The 18,567-nt window shown below is 38.3% G+C and overlaps 1 protein-coding gene across 1 annotated transcript in view; it reads right to left on the reverse strand.

Moving 5' to 3' along the window:
• BAG4 (BAG cochaperone 4) overlaps nucleotides 1-18,567 on the reverse strand; it is a 33,486-nt gene that overhangs the window by 12,309 nt on the left and 2,610 nt on the right. Inside the window, exon 2 of the mRNA XM_008686600.2 lies at nucleotides 1,709-1,816. Coding sequence (XP_008684822.1) covers nucleotides 1,709-1,816 — 108 coding nt within the window. The remainder of the gene's footprint in view (nucleotides 1-1,708; nucleotides 1,817-18,567) is intronic.

Here is an 18,567-nt window from a genome sequence, read left to right on the forward strand (position 1 = left end):
TTGATAAGGAGTTAACTTCTAAAATATATAAAGTACTCATGAAATTCAACAGCAAAAAAAACAAACAAACCTATTAGAATACAGGCAGACAACCTGAACAGACACTTTTCCAAAGAAGACATACAGATGGCCAACAGGTACATGAAAGGTGCTCAACATCACTCATCATCAGGGAAATGCAAACCAAACCACAACAAGGTATCACCCCATACTTGTTAAAATGGCTAGTATCAAAAAGACAAGAAATAATAAACGTTGGTGAGGATGTGAAGAAAATCCCTTGTGCACTGTTGGTGGGAATGTAAATTGGTACAACCACTATGGAAAGAAAACAGTTTGGAGGTTCCTCAAAAAATTAAAAATAGAATGATCCAGCAATGCCACTACTTATAATATATCCAAAGGAAACAAAAACACTAACTTGAAAAGATATCTGCATCCCTGTGTTCACTGCAGCATTATTTACAATAGCCAAAATATGGAAGCAACCTAAGTGTCTCAATGGATGAATAAAGAAAATGTGGTGTATACATAAACAATTTACTATTATTCAGCCATAAAAAAGGAAATCTTGCCATTTGCAACAACATGGATGGAAGTCAGAGAAAGACAAATATCATATGATCTCACTTATATGTGGAATCCTTAAAAAAAAAAAGAAAGAAAATCCTACGATCAGAGAATAGACCAATGGTTGCTAGAGGCAGGGCCAAGGGTACAAACGGATGAAGGAGGTCAAAAGGGACAAACTTCTAGCTATAAAATAAATAAGTCATAAGAATGTAATATACAGCATGGTGACTATAGTTAATACTGTATTGCATATTTGAAAGTTGCTAACAAAATAAATTGTAAAAGTTCTCATTAGAAAAAAAATTATAATTATATGTAGTGACAGATGTTAAACAGAGTTAATTGTGGTGATCATTTCACAATATATACAAATATCAAATCATTTCATTATATACCTGAAACCAATATAATGTTACATGTCAATTATATTTCAAAAAAAAAAAGTCAAACTTAAAACTTAAAAAAGTAAGTACATTTTATGTTTATTGTTTCCAGGTCCTAAGAAATAATCTATTATGCCTCAAGCTACCTTTGCTATAGATAATATTTGTCTAGATATTTCCTTACTTCTGAGCCAAAAACATTAAGACAGAGTCCATTAAATAACAAAACCCCACACACTGCTACTATGAAATCGCCACAGGTTTTTGAAAATAAATCAATACATTGAGAAAAAATTCAGGGAGCGCCTGGGTGGCTCAGTTGGTTGAGTGCTCTTGGTTTCGGCTCAGGTCATGATCTCAGGGTCCTGAGATCAAGCCCGAGGTCAGGCTCCGAGCTCAGCCTGAAATCTGCTTGAGATTCTTTCTTCCTCCCACTCCCTCCCCCTCTACTCCTCCCCCTGCTTGCCGCTCTCTCTAAAATAAATAAAATCTTTAGGGGCACATGGTTGGCTCAGTCGTTAAGCGGCTGCCTTCGGCTCAGGGCATGATCCCAGCGTTCTGGGATCAAGCCCCACATCGGGCTCTTCCGCTGGGAGCCTGCTTCTTCCTCTCCCACTCCCCCTGCTTGTGTTCCCTTTCTCACTGTCTCTCTCTCTGTCAAATAAATAAATAAAATCTTTAAAAAAAAATAAAATAAAATAAATACAATCTTTTTAAAAAAATTCAGGAAGACTGTCAATTTTAGATCATACCTGGCCTTGCATTTCCGGTCTTACAGGATATGTACTTGGATATGGAGCCCTAGGTCGTGCAGGAGAATTCCAATAGTTAGAATTGTAGCTAGAATATGGTGGCTGGTCCTAAGGGGGGGAAAAAATCACTTTTAATAATATTCTTATATCATAATGAAAAGTTGACAGAGGCAGCTATAATTATTTTTTTTAAAAAGCAACAGACAAAAAGCAGAACCCTACTATAAAATCACTCATTATTAAATTCTTATTATCAAATTGATGCCGACGTACTATATGGTAAATCACATGCCCTAAAACAAAGCAATTATTGACTATCTATCAAAAGCCTGCTCTTCTGCATTATGATACCAAATGACATATAAAGGAATTCTACTATGCCAACATGATTAGCAAAACCAGAGGCCTAGATTCCTTTATCCCTCTCCATCATCAACCCCATCGTTACCAATTTAATTTGTGCAACAAGATTATAGTTCTTTGCCACTGTTAAGAGCAATATTTGCCTATCTCAACAACTTTGGAGCTTGAAAATATTACTACTAAACTTTACTTCAAACACACAAATCTTCAATACTCTTGCCTGTCACACTAGTTCTTTCCTATTCCTTTACTTTCTGTTATGGCTACGTTCCTGCTGGCAGCCTACAATTAAACCCAAGTATCAGGAATTGATAAAGAACAATTACCACTCCAAGAAGAAAATCTAGCTATGACGTTAATCTCTACAGCTCTGCACTCCCACTCAAGAGTTAATGCAATGATTTGCAATAAGCCAATAAACTCCAAGAGACGAGATCAACTCAAAAGTTTTTAGAGTCTAGTTTAATGTATACGTGTTATCCTACAAGTTACTTTGCTTTGAACTTTATAGTTTTAGTTTTAAGCTTAAACAAGATCTTCAAATTGTTTCACAAAGAAATTCATTGGCAGTTGGAATCACTGAGAGTTTAATTATCACCATCTTAGCCTAACTGCACTACTTATCAGTGTCATAATGCTTTGTTTTCAAAACACCTAATTATTCCATATGACATTATACAAGTTGGGCAAGTAGCATCTCCTTTACATAATACAGAAACTAGAGAATAGCAAGATTTAAAAAAATTCTACAGGCAAACTTCAGATCCTAACTACTAAATTTCTCAAGCAGGCAGATGCCCCCAATTAATGCCCTCCCTCCCTTTCCCTGGTTAAAGGGCAAGCATTTGGCTAATTAATTGATCTCTGTCTACCAAGAATTTGAATCCTGAGTAGTGGAGATGAAAAGACAAGAGCTGAAGATGACTCACCTCAGCGGTGGTGAATACCTAAACCTCCAGAACTACCCTGGTTTCTGTTCTCTCCTACTGACCCACTTTCTCTGGTACCCTACATTTTCACTACTTCTCCACCCTCCTATCCCTCACCCAACCCATGTCCTCACTTCCTTCCTTAACTCAGCTTCCCAACACCTAATCCTTTGCCGTTGCTTCCCGCAGATACACTCACCCTGCAAAAACCCAACCCAGTTTAAACCCTACTGTCCACTGACTTCACATCTGCACTTCCCCTAAATACTGGTGGAGAGAAACACCAGAGCTCTCTGGTTTCTTTCTCAATTAGAGACCACAAATCTCAAGTAGACACAGCACTGTCCAGCAACTGTATCTACACTCCCTTAGGATGGATGTTCACCTCACTCTCCAGAACAACTATTTCACTCCCCCCCCCCAAATCTCCAATATCCTTTTAGTCTACCCCTCATTTTTCAACTGACAACTTTATCACATATTTCACCTTAAAAAAAAAAAAAAAAGGAAGAAGCCATCAGACAGAAACGCACTTACTAAATCAAATGCACCCTGTCTGCCATTGTCTTCCCAGAAAGTTTGAAGTGCCTTTGGCCCTATTAAAAGCCAATCCCTCCACATGGCTGTGGACCACAAAACCTCTTACCTTCTAAAGAATTTCATTCCTGTAGTTATAACCTTTTCTCTACTCTTCCTAGTCAAGCAGATCACCCCCATTACAACACAAACCTGCCCGTAAGACTATCCTAAACAAATATTTAAATATATATTTAAACTACCATAACTAACTAGCAAATGAGTAGGCATATAAATCAGTAAGATTAACGATAACCTACCCGATAATTGCCTAAGATGAGTGATAGCTATCTGGGAGTTTTATTATACTAGTCTCTCTACTGTACATATAATTAAAAGTTTATAATATAAAAAGTTAAAAAACGGGGCGCTTGGGTGGCTCAGTTGATTAAGCGTCTGCCTTTGGTTCAGGTCATGATCCCAGGGTCCTGCCATGGAGCCCTGCATCACGCTCCATGCTCAGAAGGAAGCCTGCTTCTCCTTCTCCCTCAGCCTTCAGCTCCCCCTGCCTGTGCTCTCTCTCTGTGTCAAATAAATAAATAAAATCTTAAAAAAAAAAAAAAAAGTTAAAAAACAACACTGTGGGGCAGGGACTCATGGTAAACTTCCCTTAAATATACCTTGTTTTGCACATTTGACTTTAGGACAATTGTAAATATTTCACATAATTATAGAAAATAATGACATATTTTTAAATCCCTAAAGAAAGTAAAACAAAACAAAAACTGATAGAACCACCTCACAAAGAGAAACTGCTTCAAGTGACTAGAAAGCACAGCAAATTGACCGACATCCCTAAATACTCTATAAACCAAAACCAAAAAAACACCTGAATTTTTTTCAGTAATCATATTAATAATTATTGACATTGGGGTGCCTGGGTGGCTCAGTCGGTTAAGCGTCTGCCTTAAGCTCAGGTCATGATCTCAGGCGCCTGGGATCGAGCCATCCAGCTTCAGGCTCCCTGCTCAGCAGGGATTATTGCTTCTCCTCTCTCTCTCTGTCCCTCCCCCTGCTCATGCTCACTCTCTCTCTCTCAAATGAATAAAATCTTAAAAAAAAATTATTGACATTGTTGGTGGTGTTATTCTGATACTGCCGTGTGGGTACTGTAGTTCCAAATGAATGATTATGTTGGTGTGGTTGGAAATCAGTATTTCCACAATAGGAGATAACAGATACAAGAATAACGAAATCTAAAATCCTTTAGTCCTTAATTTGAATTGGAAATAACACTATGAATTCAAACTGTATTTTATCTTTTTAAAAAAACTAATAAATTGGATAATCACACACAAAAACAATTAATTCAAGTAACTCCTGAACAGTTTTCTGAATGGGTAGCCTCAGTGGTATATACTCTAAAGGCAAAAGAAATGCAAAGAAATATTAAACTTTATGTAGGATGTTATTAGTAGTAATATTAGTGTTTTAATTTTTTAATTATTTTGTGTGTATTGCAGAAAAGAAATTTTTTTTTTTTAAGAGACAGAGTGGGGGCGCCTGGGTGGCACAGCGGTTAAGCGTCTGCCTTCGGCTCAGGGCGTGATCCCGGCGTTACGGGATCGAGCCCCACATCAGGCTCCTCCGCTGTGAGCCTGCTTCTTCCTCTCCCACTCCCCCTGCTTGTGTTCCCTCTCTCGCTGTCTCTATCTCTGTAGAATAAATAAATAAAATCTTAAAAAAAAAAAAAAAAAGAGACAGAGTGAGTTTGAGTGGGTAGGGCCAGAGGAAGAAAGAGAGAGAAAATCTTAAGCAGACCCCAAGCTTAGCACTAGCATGACACAGGGCTCGATCTCACCACCCTGGGATCATGACCTAAGCCAAAATCAAGAGTTGGATGCTTAACCAACTGAGCCACCCCAGTGCCCCTTTTGCAGAACAGAGGAAATAAATAAATAGAGCAATGTTATTGGGAACCAGTATTTTTACACTGGAAAGGAAAGATAATATATTAAATGGAGAAAGATCAGAAGAACTGTGTATGGTAGATTTGAATTGGAGGTACAAGTATAAACTCACATAATTCTAAAAATGCAATCTAAGCTTTTATGCAAAAGAAACAAATATGCATATGTCGGTTCCAAACAAACGATTTAAGAATCAATGCAAATCCTAGCAACTCTTTTGCATGCCTATCTTCCACCATGAGGCCAACATATCCCATATAGAAGCTGTGATTTCAGCTTGAGTCCCAGAAAGAGAAGACACACAGGCAAACCAAACCCAACCGAGAGCCTGGAGAAGAGTCACAACAGCAGACTCACAGAACATGAGCAAGTTTACTTTTGTAAGCCACAACTCTTGGAGTTGTTTTAACTACAGGAAAAGTCAGCAAATACAATAACTAAATACCAGGTTGGTAAATTAACCATGCAGGAAAAAAGAATTATTTCAAATGACTTTCAAATCACAGTATCTTCAGTGGAGTATATTCTAAGGATAAGCTGAACTCCAAAGAACCCTAAAGCTGGGAGCGCCTGCATGGCTCAGCTGGTTAAGCATCCAACTCTTGATTTTGGCTCAGGTCATGATCTCAGGGCCCTGGGATTGAGCCCTGCATTGGGCTCTGAGCTCAGAGGGAGTCTGCTTGAGATTCTCTCTCTCCCTCTCCTTCAGCCCCTCTCCCAGGCACGTGCACGCATGCTCTCTCTCAAATAATCTTTTTTAAAAATAAATAAATAAATTTAGAAACCTAAACCTGCACTCATTAGTTAATGGTTAATCATAATATTGGCATTATGATTTTTATTAACAGCTTTACTGAGATAATTCCCTATAATTCGACCACATAAATTGTAAAATTCAACAGTTTTTAGTATACTCACAGATAAGTGCAATCATCACTACAACCCATTCTGGAACATTTTCAAAACCTCAAAGGACACACTGTACCCTTTAGCTATACCCTCCTATCTCACCATTCCCCCAGCATTACATTACTACTAATCTACTTTCTGTCTTTATAGGTTTGGCTATTCTGGATATTTCATATAAATGGGATCATATAATATGTGATATCTTGTGACTGGCTTCGTTCACTTAGCATAAAGTTTTTGAGGTTCAACTACATTGTACCATGTATCAGTACTTCATCCTTTTTCATGGCCAAATAGTATTCCATTATATACAAATACCACATTTTGTTTATCCAGTCATCAGTTGACGGACATTTGTATTGTTGCACCTTTCGGCTACTATAAATAATACTGCTATAAACATTCATTGATAATTTTTCTGTGAACATACATTTTCAGTTCTCTTGGGTATATGTCTAAAAGTGGAATTGGTAGGTCATACGATAACTGTTTAACAATTTGAGGAACTGAAACGTGTTTTCCCAAAGCAGCTGCACAAATTTACATCCCATTAGCAATGTGTAAGTTCTTATTTCTCCACATCCTCACCAATACTTGTTTTTACTGTAGTTTTGTTTCTGTAGCCCTCCTAGTCGGTGTAAAGTAGTATCTCATTGTGGTTTTGATTTATGGTTCCCTCATGACTAATGATGTGGAGCACTGTTTTCATGTGCTCATTGGCCATTTTATGCCTTCATTAGAAAATTATCTGTTCAGATGTTTTGCCCATTTTTAAAGTGGGTTATTGATATTTTTATTGTTTAGTTTTAAGAGTTCTTTATATATCCTAGATACAAGTCTCTTTTCAAATATATGATCTGCAAACATTTTATTCCTTTTCATTTTCTTGACAATGTCCTTTGAACTACCAAAGTTCTTCACTTTAATGAAGTCAAATTTCTCTGTTATTTTTTTTTCTTGGTTGTGTTTTGGTGTCTTATCTAAGAAAACTGTTAAACAGGAAACTAGCCATGAGCAACAGAAGGATGGACCTTAGAGGTCCTGATGACAGCCCCAATTGAGGACCGACCAGGGACCACCCCATTCCACCCATCTAGCAGTTGGTTTGTGGTTACAACATCCCGGCAGAGGAACAGTTAAGTTTGTTGTGCTTGCCCTTATTTCACCTATGTCTCTAGAATAGAAATAATGTTGCTGTTTCCTACCCCATTCAGGCATTTCCAGTACCTCTTGAGAAAGGACATGTAGTTGACTAATTATTATGTAATGCAGTCCTGTCACTCAAATGTTGCCAAGACCCTAGAACCTATCCAAAAGAAAAAAACTGTTCCAGCCCACACCCCCGAAGGAGTTTCCAGGGCCAGGGTTTCTCTTGACTGGCCCGCTGCCCCCTTGCAGTGTGCTTTAATAAAACTTTGCTCGGCTTTACTTTCATTTTGCCATCCTGTAATTTTTCACTGTGGCAGCAAAAAGGAACCGAGGCTTCTTTCCTTTTACATTTAACTCTTGGTAACATAACCACTGCCAAATCCAAAGTACTGAAGATCTACTCCTTGTTTCTTCTAAGAGTTTCATAGTTTTAGCTCTTACATTTATGTCTATGATCCATTTTGAGCTAACTTTTATATATGGTGTAAGAGTCCAACTTTATGTATTGTATATGGCTATCCAGTTGTCATGGTTTTGTATGTTGTGCCACAGACTATTCTGTCCCTCTATTAAATGGTCTTAGCATCTTTACCAAAAATCACTTGACCACAGACACATGAATTTATTTCTGGACTCTCAATTCTATTCCATATAGACATACAGGTTACATATGTCTTTTTCTTTCTTTTTCTTGCCAATTGCCCTAAGGACAATGTTGAATAGTAGTGGCAAGGGAAGATATCCTCATCTTGTTCCTGATCTTAGGGAAAAGCATCCAGTCTTGCATCACTAAATACACAGTTGGCTGTGGGTGTTTTATGGATGCCCTTTATCAGACTGGAGAAATTTCCTTGTATTCCTGCAGTGATTTTATCAAGAAAGAGTGTTGGATTTTGTCAAATGCTTTTTCTACATCTATTGAAATATTTGTAGAGGTTTTTTTATTGAAATGGTAATATTACATTGATTTTCAGATGTTAAACCAACTTTGCATTCCTGCGATAAATTTTACTTGGTCATGCTATATCATTCTTTTTATGGGTTGCTGGATTTGGTTTTTTTTTTTTTTTTTTTTTTTGAGGACTTCGCATCCATATTCATAAGAGATATTGGCCCATTTTCTTTTCTTGTGATGTCTTTGTCTGGTTTGGTATCAGGGTAATAATGGCTTCATAGAATGAGTTAGTAGTGTTCTCTCCTATTTCTTAGAACTATTTGTGAAGAATTGGTGTATCAGTTCTTTAAATGTTTGGTAGAATTCAGTAGCCCACCTGGGCTTAGACTTTCTTTGTGGGTAGTTTTTGTTTTGTTTACTACCAATTCAATTTGTTTACTTGCTATAGGTCTATTCAGATTTCCTATTTCTTCTGGAGTTAGTTTTGGTAGTTTGTATCTCTCTAGAAATCTGTCCAACTTCTTTTAAGTTACCTAATTTATTGGCATACGATTATCCATAGTATTCCATTATGATCTTTTTTATTTCTGTAGGATCAGTAGTAATGTTCCCCCTTTCATTTCTGATTCTAGTAATCTCTTTTTTTTCCTGGGTCAATCTAGCTAAAAACTCATCAATTGTGTTGATCTTTTCAAAGGACCAGCCTTTCCTTGCATTGATTTCCTCTACTGTTTTTCCATTCTCAATTAAATTAATTTCTATTCTTTGAGATGCCAGCCAGGTGCCCCACCACCCTTATTTTTATTATTTCCTTCCTTCTGCTTGCTTTATGTTTAGTTTGCTCTTCTTTTTCCAGTGCCAAGATAGAAGCTTAAAGCTTAGGTTATTGATTTGAAATCATTATTCTTCCTTTTAAGATTTTATTTCTTTATGGGGGGGAGAAGGAGAGGGAGAAGAACAAGCAGACACCACACTGAGCACAGAGCCCCAAGTGGGGCTCGATCGCACCATCCTGAGATCATGAGCCAAAACCAAGAGCCCTGAAATCATTATTCTTTCTTAATATAGGCATTTATAGCTATAAATTCCCTTCTAAGCAGTACTACTTAAGCTATATTTTAGGAGTTCTGGTATACTGTGCCTTCCTTTTCATTTATTTCAAAGTATTTTTTAATTTCCCTTTTGATTTCTTCTTCGACCTGCTGGTTATTTAGGAGTGTTTTATTTAAGGAACACCTGACTGGCTCAGTTGGTAGAGCATGCTACTCTTCATCTTGGGGTCGTAAGTTTGAGCCCCTTGTTGGGTGTAGAGATTACTTAAAAATAAAATCTTTAAAAGAATATTAAGGAGTGTTTTATTTAATTCCCACATAGACGTGAGTTTCCCAAGGTCTTTCCTATTAATATCTAATGTCTTTACATTATGGTTGGAGAACATACTTTGCATTATTTCTATCCTTGTATATTAAGACTTGTTTTATGGCTAGCATATGGTTTATCATTAGAATGTTCCATGTGTACTTGAGAAGAATGTATATTCTGTTGCTGGGTGGAGTGTTCTAAAGATGTCTATCAGGTCTAATCGGTTCAGAGAGTTGTTCACATCTTCTACTTCCTTGTTGATCTTGTATCTTGTTCTATCCATTATTGAAAGTGGAGCATTGAAGTCTCTATTATTACTGAATTGTCTATTTTCTCCTTTATTTCTGTAAGTTTTTCCTTCATGTACTTTGGTATTTGTCATTAGGTACACATATTTTTATAGTTATTGTATCTTCCTGATAGATTACCTTTTTTTATCATGTCCCACTTTATCCTTAGTAACATCTTTTACTTTGAAGTTTACTTGTCTGATACTGTATAGCCAGTTTTCTTCTAGTTACTGTTTGCATATTTCTTTTTCTCTTTTTACTTTTAAACCATTTGTATCTTTAAATCTGAAGTGTATATCCCACAGACAGCTGAGAATGAAAAACCTACTAATCTTATGTTTTCCCTTTACTCTCATGCTATTACCACATTCACAACACTTCTGAAATCAGATGTGAGATTTTTCCCTATGCCAAGCAATTCTGCAACACCAGCTGGCTGGCCTACAATTAAACTATCTACCTGTAAATAGCATCAGATCCCACAGGTTAGGGGCTCAGTCCCATGAGAGTGCCCCCCACCACTTCAGATGCCAATCGCAAGCAACAGGTCCCCAGGTATCCAGGTTACCCACAATTTATGTCCCACTAGGATACAAAGTGGAGGTTTCCATGACCTCTTCCCCCTTGGATTTGATTATTTGCTAGTACATCTCACCCAGCTCAGGGAAATACTTATGATTACCAGCTATTAAAGAATATGATAAAAGATAAGATGAACAGCCAGATGAAGAGATACAAAGGGCAGGCAAGGTCTGGGAGGACCCCAAGTGCAGAAGCTTCTGTCCCCATGAAGTCAAGGTACCTCACCCTCCCAGTATGTAGATACGTTCACCAAACTGGAAGCTCTCTGAACTCCACCATGTTTGGATTTTTATGGAGGTTCCCTCATGTAGTTATGATTATTAACTTAATTTCCAGCCCCTCCCCCTTCTCTGGAGAAAGGGGACCAGGACCGAAAACTCCAAACATCTAATCATAGGTTGGCCTTTCTGGTGACCAGCCCCATACAGGAGCCATCCAGGAGACCATCCAGAGACACTTCATTAGAACAAAAAAATAGTTGTATCACCCAGGAAATTCCAAGGGGTTTAGGAGCCCTGTGTCCGGAACTGGGGTCACAGATCAAATACTGGAACAAAAATACTCCTAGTGCTCTTTTCATTTAGGAACTTACAAGGATTTCAGGAGTTCTGTGCCAGGAACCCAGGACAGAGACCAATATGTATATTTTTTCTATTATCTCACAACAACATATAGTTGAATCTTCTTTTTTTGTTTTCTTTATCTCCTATCTGTTTTTGTTCTTCTATTCTTTTACTGATTTCTTTTGCCTTAAGTGAATATTTTCTACTGTAACATTTTAATTTCTTTAATGAGCGTATGTGTGTGTATTTCTTTCCCTGACCACACCTAGCTGTTAAAGCTCCACACCCTGGGATAAAAATTGTTCTACAAACTGATGCAACAAAATCTGGGCTTCTTGGAAGAGACAGGTCTCAAAGTTAGTGTTTAAGATTTGTTCTAAACCCGAAGGGCTTCTCCCACCTATCTCTTTCCCTGGTTCTCTCTAGCAAACTAGGTGCTCTACAGCTTAGACCGGATGTTCAAGGAATCTACCAATCTCCTCCCAGTTGCCTTTCACAACAATCTCCACAGTTTTCAACAACATCCTTAGGCTTCAGCTTCTCCACACCACACTCTGTTGCAAATAAAGTCAGTTCCTTTGGGAAAAGATTAGGAGCTACCTGTTTTACAGTCTGCTTCTGCCTCCAGATAAAATGTCTGAGTCACTCTCTGCAGCTGGTTTGGGGACAATAGTATGCGTCTCTAAGGGACACCCTGCTTTAAGAGCTGAGCACCTGTGGAAGAAAGGGCCTCAGGGCTCAGTAGCCTCAGGGCTTCTCGGCTTGCCTTATACGTCACGGTAAGGGTGATCAGAGCCCTAGTATTCTCAGCAGTGCCCTGCCCAAAGTAAAGCCTCCATTCCCAAGTAGGTACCAGGCAGAGCAGGGAACCAGCATTACTTAACCACACTGGCCTGGAACTTGGTCTCATCAATAACAGCTGGGGGCAAGATGAGAAACGTTGATGTGCTGTCCCTCCCAGGATGATAATCCTCTGGGAGCTGGGAGAAGAGGGAGCCCTGTTTTCTTGGATGCACCAGTCTGGAATGGAGTTTGTCTCACTGCACTGAGAGAGGGCAGAAAGGGAGCAGGTCCTGGTTCAAACAGCACAGACTCTCACTGTTCTGAGTTTGAGTAGATTTTCTAGAATAAATGTTTATTCATTTGCTATATATCCTAAAACCATTTACAGAGAATTTAACTGGTTGTTTTTTAAAAATAATTTTCACTAGTTTCACTGGGGACTGGGTCCACAGAGCTGCTCATGCTGTCATGCCAGAACTAGAACCTGGCATTATTTTTGCCTTATTTGACATGTAATTGTAGGACTGTACAAGTATTTGTAATTATCCTAACACTGTTAGTAACCAAGATATTTCATACAAGAGAAAATAAATACAATCAAAGAAGTCAAAATAATCTGTAATGTTAAATCTGAATTAACTTAAATATGAACTCATTTATTTTTCTATCTTAAAAAAAACCTATTTCAGGGCAGTCGGCAGAGCATGCAACTCTTGATCTCGGGGTTATAAATTCGAGCCCCAAACTGGGTGCAGGGATTACTTAAAAATAAAATCTTACAAAAAAATTTTTTAATTAAAAAAACTATTTCATTAACTGTCCATCAAAAGGTCTAGAAGCAGTGGTAACACGATTACAATCAGTATACCTAGCACTCAAATTTAACTTCTGTACGACTTACGAAGCTATGGTCCCTCAACTTCAAACACAGCATTTTATAATTGGCTCTGTCAGGCAGGATTGGGAGTTCAAACATTTCTCCTCTGCTGCTTGCTTACTATTCAGTTCTGCCAATAGGAGGCACTAGGTTAGAGGAGGAGAGAAGGGACTTCCAGGCTCCTTCCAGTTTGCTTATTTGCTGTTTCTGTCATTGACAGCCTACCAACGCCCTTCAACCAAGGGGTGGCAGTTAGTAGCAATCCCCAGATTCTGCTGGTTTTCCAGAAATCCTTCAGAGAGCCCAGTGCCAGCTAGGCTGTGCCTTTCCCTGGGTTCCAGCTCCACCAGGCAATTCTCCCAGGTTTGTAGGTTCTAACAACCCAACTTCTTGTCTTTATTCCCTAGCCCTAGGAACTGTAGCTGTCTCCTAGTTACCATCTTCTGTGTTACCTCCACTTTCCCTTTTTGCCTTTTGAGATCTCCAATGCCCACTAATTTCCTAAAACAAATTCTCTCTTTTATTTATTTTTAAAAGGATTTATTTATTTTATTTATTTTAGAGTGGGAGAGGGGAGAAGCAGGCTCCCTGCTGAGCACAAAGCTTGACGTGGCGGTCCATCAACCCTGAGATCATGACCTGAGCTGAAATCAAGAGTAAGATGCTTTACTGATGGAGCCACCCAGATGCCCCCAAATCTCTCTCTTAAAAGAACTAGCGTAGGTTCCATTTTCCTGCCTGGATCCTGACATATGCTTCTAAATATAATCTTCCATTAAAAAAAAAAATCAAGGTTTTCTTAAAGGAATGGTTGATTATATGTGTGGGACAGAATATATACAAAATAAGCTTGGCACATCTTGTACCAGAAATAAAGGAAGCTGAGGCGCCTGGGTGGCTCAGTCGTTAAGTGTCTGCCTTCGGCTCAGGCGTAATCCCAGAGTCCTGGGATCGAGCCCCACATCGGGCTCCCTGCTCGCTGGGAGCCTGCTTCTTCTTCTCCCACCCCCCACCCCCCACTGCTTGTGTTCCCTCTCTCGCTGGCTGTCTATCAAATAAATAAATAAAATCTTTTAAAAAATTAAATTTAATTTAATTTTTTAAAAAAACAGAAATCAAGGAAGCTGTCAAAAATTAATGGGTCAGGCGCCTGGGTGGCTCAGTTGGTTAAGGCTAAGGTCATGATCCTGGAGTCCCAGGATCGAGTCACGCATGGTGCTCCCTGCTCAGCAGGGAGTCTGCTTCTTCCTCTGACCCTCCCCCATCTCGTGCTCTCGCTCTCTCATTCTCTCTCTCTCTCAAATAAGTAAAATCTTTAAAAAAATTATTAAAAAACTTAAAAAAAAAAAAAAAAACAGTGGGTCATGTCAAAAAGACTCAGAAGCCAAGAAGAGACTCCCATTCGCATGATATGAAATCATTAAAGCAATAAAAATAATGACTGTAACTGACTGAAACACATTCAAAATACAGAATACATTTTATGTTTATACATACATATATACACATTATGCAAATGAGATGATACTTAAAACAACAAATGAGAAACAGTTACTTTTCTATAATTTTAATAGGATTTAGAAATGAAGAAAAATTAAATATTCCATCTTATCCTAGGAATCTGTTTTAAAAAGATGGGTCATTATCTATACCTTCATTATGATAATGGTTACATGACTATATGCATTTATCAAAACTCATAGAACTATACCTTTAAAAAGGTACAATTTACAGAATGTAAATATATCGTAATTTTTAAAAATGAAAAATAGATTGTTGTCTCCAGCCATACCACCCCGGACACACCCGATCTCGTCTGATCTCAGAAGCTAAGCAGGACTGGGCCTGCTTAGCACTTGGATGGGAGAATGTCTCCAATGAAGTGGCAAGAATTATTAATTTTATTAAGTCTTAATAAAAAGATGGTCTTCGCTTTTTTTCCTCCCCTTTGGACAAAATAGAACAAATCTAAAAATATGCCCAGTAACAATGAAAGTGTGCAGTTGAAGGCCCTTAACATGAATGACATAATTCTATGAAATAGCATTTGGTGTCACAGGAAGCTGGCTGAAGCGGATCTCTGTTTTATAAAGTTGCCAATGTTATCATGTGCTTAACTCTTTCCAAACTTTTTATTTGTTGTCTGAAACTAGACAAAGGTGCTAAAAGGTGATGTAAACCAGACAAAGATGAGAAAAGTTTTTCACAAGAGGCAGTGATTAACGTGAATTCAAGTTCTTGTCGCACTGGAAATTTGATCAAAATTATGCAAGAAGATAACAAATTCATTTACTTCCTTTTTGAGAAGCAATACCTAAATCTCAGAGGAAGGCTGGAGTCAACTTCTTTCATAGTTATCTTAGAACTAGTTTTGTAGAAGTACATACATGATTAAATTTACAAAGTGACTTACCAACACGCCTCAAAAAATAACCCCAACCCAAACAAATATAACAGCAGAGGAATCTGACTAGTACTGCTACTAAGTTCCGATTACAGATTTGTTTACCTTGTTCACAAGAATTAGACAAAATTAGAAAAATACATTAAAAATTATTTTTAGCTATATAGGCCCAAATCACTACTAAAGCACTTTATGTTCCTATGCTGACCATATCCCAAGTTTTTATTTTCAATCTCATTTGGGTCTCTCCCATGCTTCTCTACAATTTCCCACTTGCCCCAGCACCTGTTTCAAACATTTATCATATCAAGTTCCCAGTTAATGCTACTCCACTTCCTCTCTCTCAGATGACCTAGCCTCCTACTTTGCCAAGGACACCAAGAGTTATAAACTCCTTCGATGTCCCTCCCCTCCACCTCCAGACTGATTTTCCCCCCTCTAGATTGGAAAAAAAGGTTTTCCAGCTTTTCCTCACTTCTTCATCCCTCTCTCCACAAGCCACATCCATCAATTTGTTCCCATCTTTCTTCTTACTTTCTTCTTCTTACAAACACATTCACACCACCTAATCCTAAAAATTCTTCCCCTGATCCTGGTTCACAGTCAAGTAACCACTTTCTCATTTACTAATCTCTAGAAGTATGGTTTACAACCGGTTGTCTTGGCACCCAAACCTCCCACTATTTTAAACTCCCACCACTAAAATCACAAGACCCTTGCCAAATCCAAAAGCGTCTTTTCAGTTCTCATGTCACTTACGTTCAAAATAATTGTGTCCTTGCTTGGTTTGCATTGCATGACTTCCTGGATTTCCCTGTTATCTTTCCAAGTATTCTCTCTTACTGTCTCCTTCTGAATCCTCTTTGTCACCTATTCTAGACTCTCAAAGATCTCCTATGGAAACATTACCCAATTTGGTAATTCGAATATACTTATATTTGATGACTCTCAAATCACTATCTCCATCCCCCATCACCCATCTGACCCCACATCTATTGTGTTGTTCCTATAGACAACAACTCCTGGATACCAGACTCTAAAATTTGGCATCAAAAAACAACAAAAAGAGAAAATCACAAACTTCTCCCTAATCAATCACATACATTCCATCCAGAGCTTGGCACATAGTAACCACGGTGAACAACTGGCTTCCAACAGAAATGAAATAAAGGCAGTACATAAACCCTTGCCAAGTCTTTGTATTTTTTTAAGCCCCTATATTAACCAATCACTAGTTCTTCTGGTACAAAACTAAACTATATCTTCCCATAAAAACCTGTTCCTCTTCCTTTTTATTACTATGAAACGTTTATTCCTAGGAAATACTAAAACCTCAGAATCACCTTATGCTTCTCTGGCTTCCCTCACTTCCAGTTGATATATACTTTTAAAAATGTCTTTAAAGGGGCGCCTGGGTGGCTCAGTCGGTTAGGCGTCTGTGTTCAGCCCAGGTCATGATCCCAGAGTCCTAGGATCAAGCCCCGCATCAGGCCCCCCGCTCAGCAGGGAGTCTGCTTGCCCCTCTCCCTCTGCTGCTCCCCCTGTTTGTGCTCTCTCTCGCTCCTGTCAAATAAATAAATGAAACCTTTTTTAAAAATAAAAATGGGCAGAGTGCTTTAAAAAAAAATGTCTTTCAAATCTACACAACTTGTTTTGAAATGCATTCAGAAAGTAAGATAGATAGGGGCACATGGCTGGTTCAGTTGGAAGAGCATGTGACTTCTTGATCTTGGGGTTGTGAGTTTGAACCCCACGTTGGGTGTACAGATTACTAAAAAAAAAAAAAACATTAAAGTAAGATAGATGTGATGAAACAAATATAATAAATGCTAATTACAGCATCTAGGTGGTGGCTATACAGGTATTCACTATGTAGATCTTTCAACTTCTGTACATCTGAACATTTCTGTAATAAAATGTTGAAAAAACCCTCTATATAATATATTCAGACATTGTTCAAATGCTTGCCTTTTTTACCTCTCTTCTGAACCACTCTGAGAGCATAACTGACCTCTCTGTTTCCCCAGTCCTTCCCACTGTAATCATCCAAGATGGCTCCCAATGATCCCTGCATGCTGGTATTTGGACCTTTGTGGAGACGGCATCCATGCTGTACTGGAATTGGTCTCTATGACCAATATCATACAGCAGAAGTGATGGTAGAGAGACTGCAGCTTCTGGCTTCCAGCTCAGTACTCTCTCTCTGATGACTCATTCTAGGGTAACATGTAGATCACCAAAGGATCTTGTTAAAATACACATTCTGATTCTGGAGGGCAGGGGCAGGGCCTGATAAACATCATTTCCAACAAGCTCCTAAGTGATGCAGATGCTGCTAATTCAGGGACCAAACTACGGTGCCGTAACTATAGCTAACAGGGTAAGAAAAGAGAGAAAACAGGGAGAGTTCGATTTCCATTTTCTTTCTCTGCCATATTTAAGTATGTTAATATACAGCCAAGACTTTGTAGTGGTTCAGTGCAACATCACCTCAGTCTATTCAATTCTACAGAGCAGTGCTTCTCAAACATGAACGTGCATATGAATCACCTGGGATCTTACTAAATTGCAGCATTAAGTCTGGAGCAGGAGAGATTCTGCATTTCAAACAACTTCCAGGAGACACTGAAGTTTCTGGTGCATGGACCACACTTTTTGGGTAGTAAGGTTCTAAAAGTCTCCTATGCCTTTTTTTCTTTTTTTTTTTTTAGTTTGACATATTCGATTATATAAAAATGTCAAATCTATTGTATATCAAAACCATGTTAAACTAGAAGACAACGAATTTGGAAAACACATTTGCAACATGCATATCTTTTGTATTAATTTTCTATTGCTGCATAAGAAATTGCCATCCTATACTTTTCAAGTTTCAGAAACACTAACCTGAAAGACAAATTCTTGAAATGGTTTACAAATGCTCATAACACGTTCCAGCTTTATCTCCAATCACTCCTACTCCAGCACCATCAGCCACCCATCCCACATGCACATCTATACTCCAACCATACCTTACAACACCCTACACAATTCTAAAATCTTAACTTCTCTCACCTTGCCCAGAAAACACACTCTTAAGAAATACTGCAAGTCCATATGGAAGTCATCAGTTTATCGTTCCTCTCCTCTATCCTTTCCATTGATCTTTGGTATAGTTTGCCTACTTATAGGCCAAGCATTTTATCACTCTAATCTGCCATGCGATAAAAGTTCCACAGCCTACTTATTCCAGATTTACACATACACACACACACACACAAATATAAC

The sequence above is a fragment of the Ursus maritimus genome, unplaced genomic scaffold, assembly GCF_017311325.1.
Source record: "Ursus maritimus isolate PB19 unplaced genomic scaffold, ASM1731132v1 scaffold_28, whole genome shotgun sequence".
Lineage (NCBI taxonomy): Eukaryota > Metazoa > Chordata > Mammalia > Carnivora > Ursidae > Ursus > Ursus maritimus.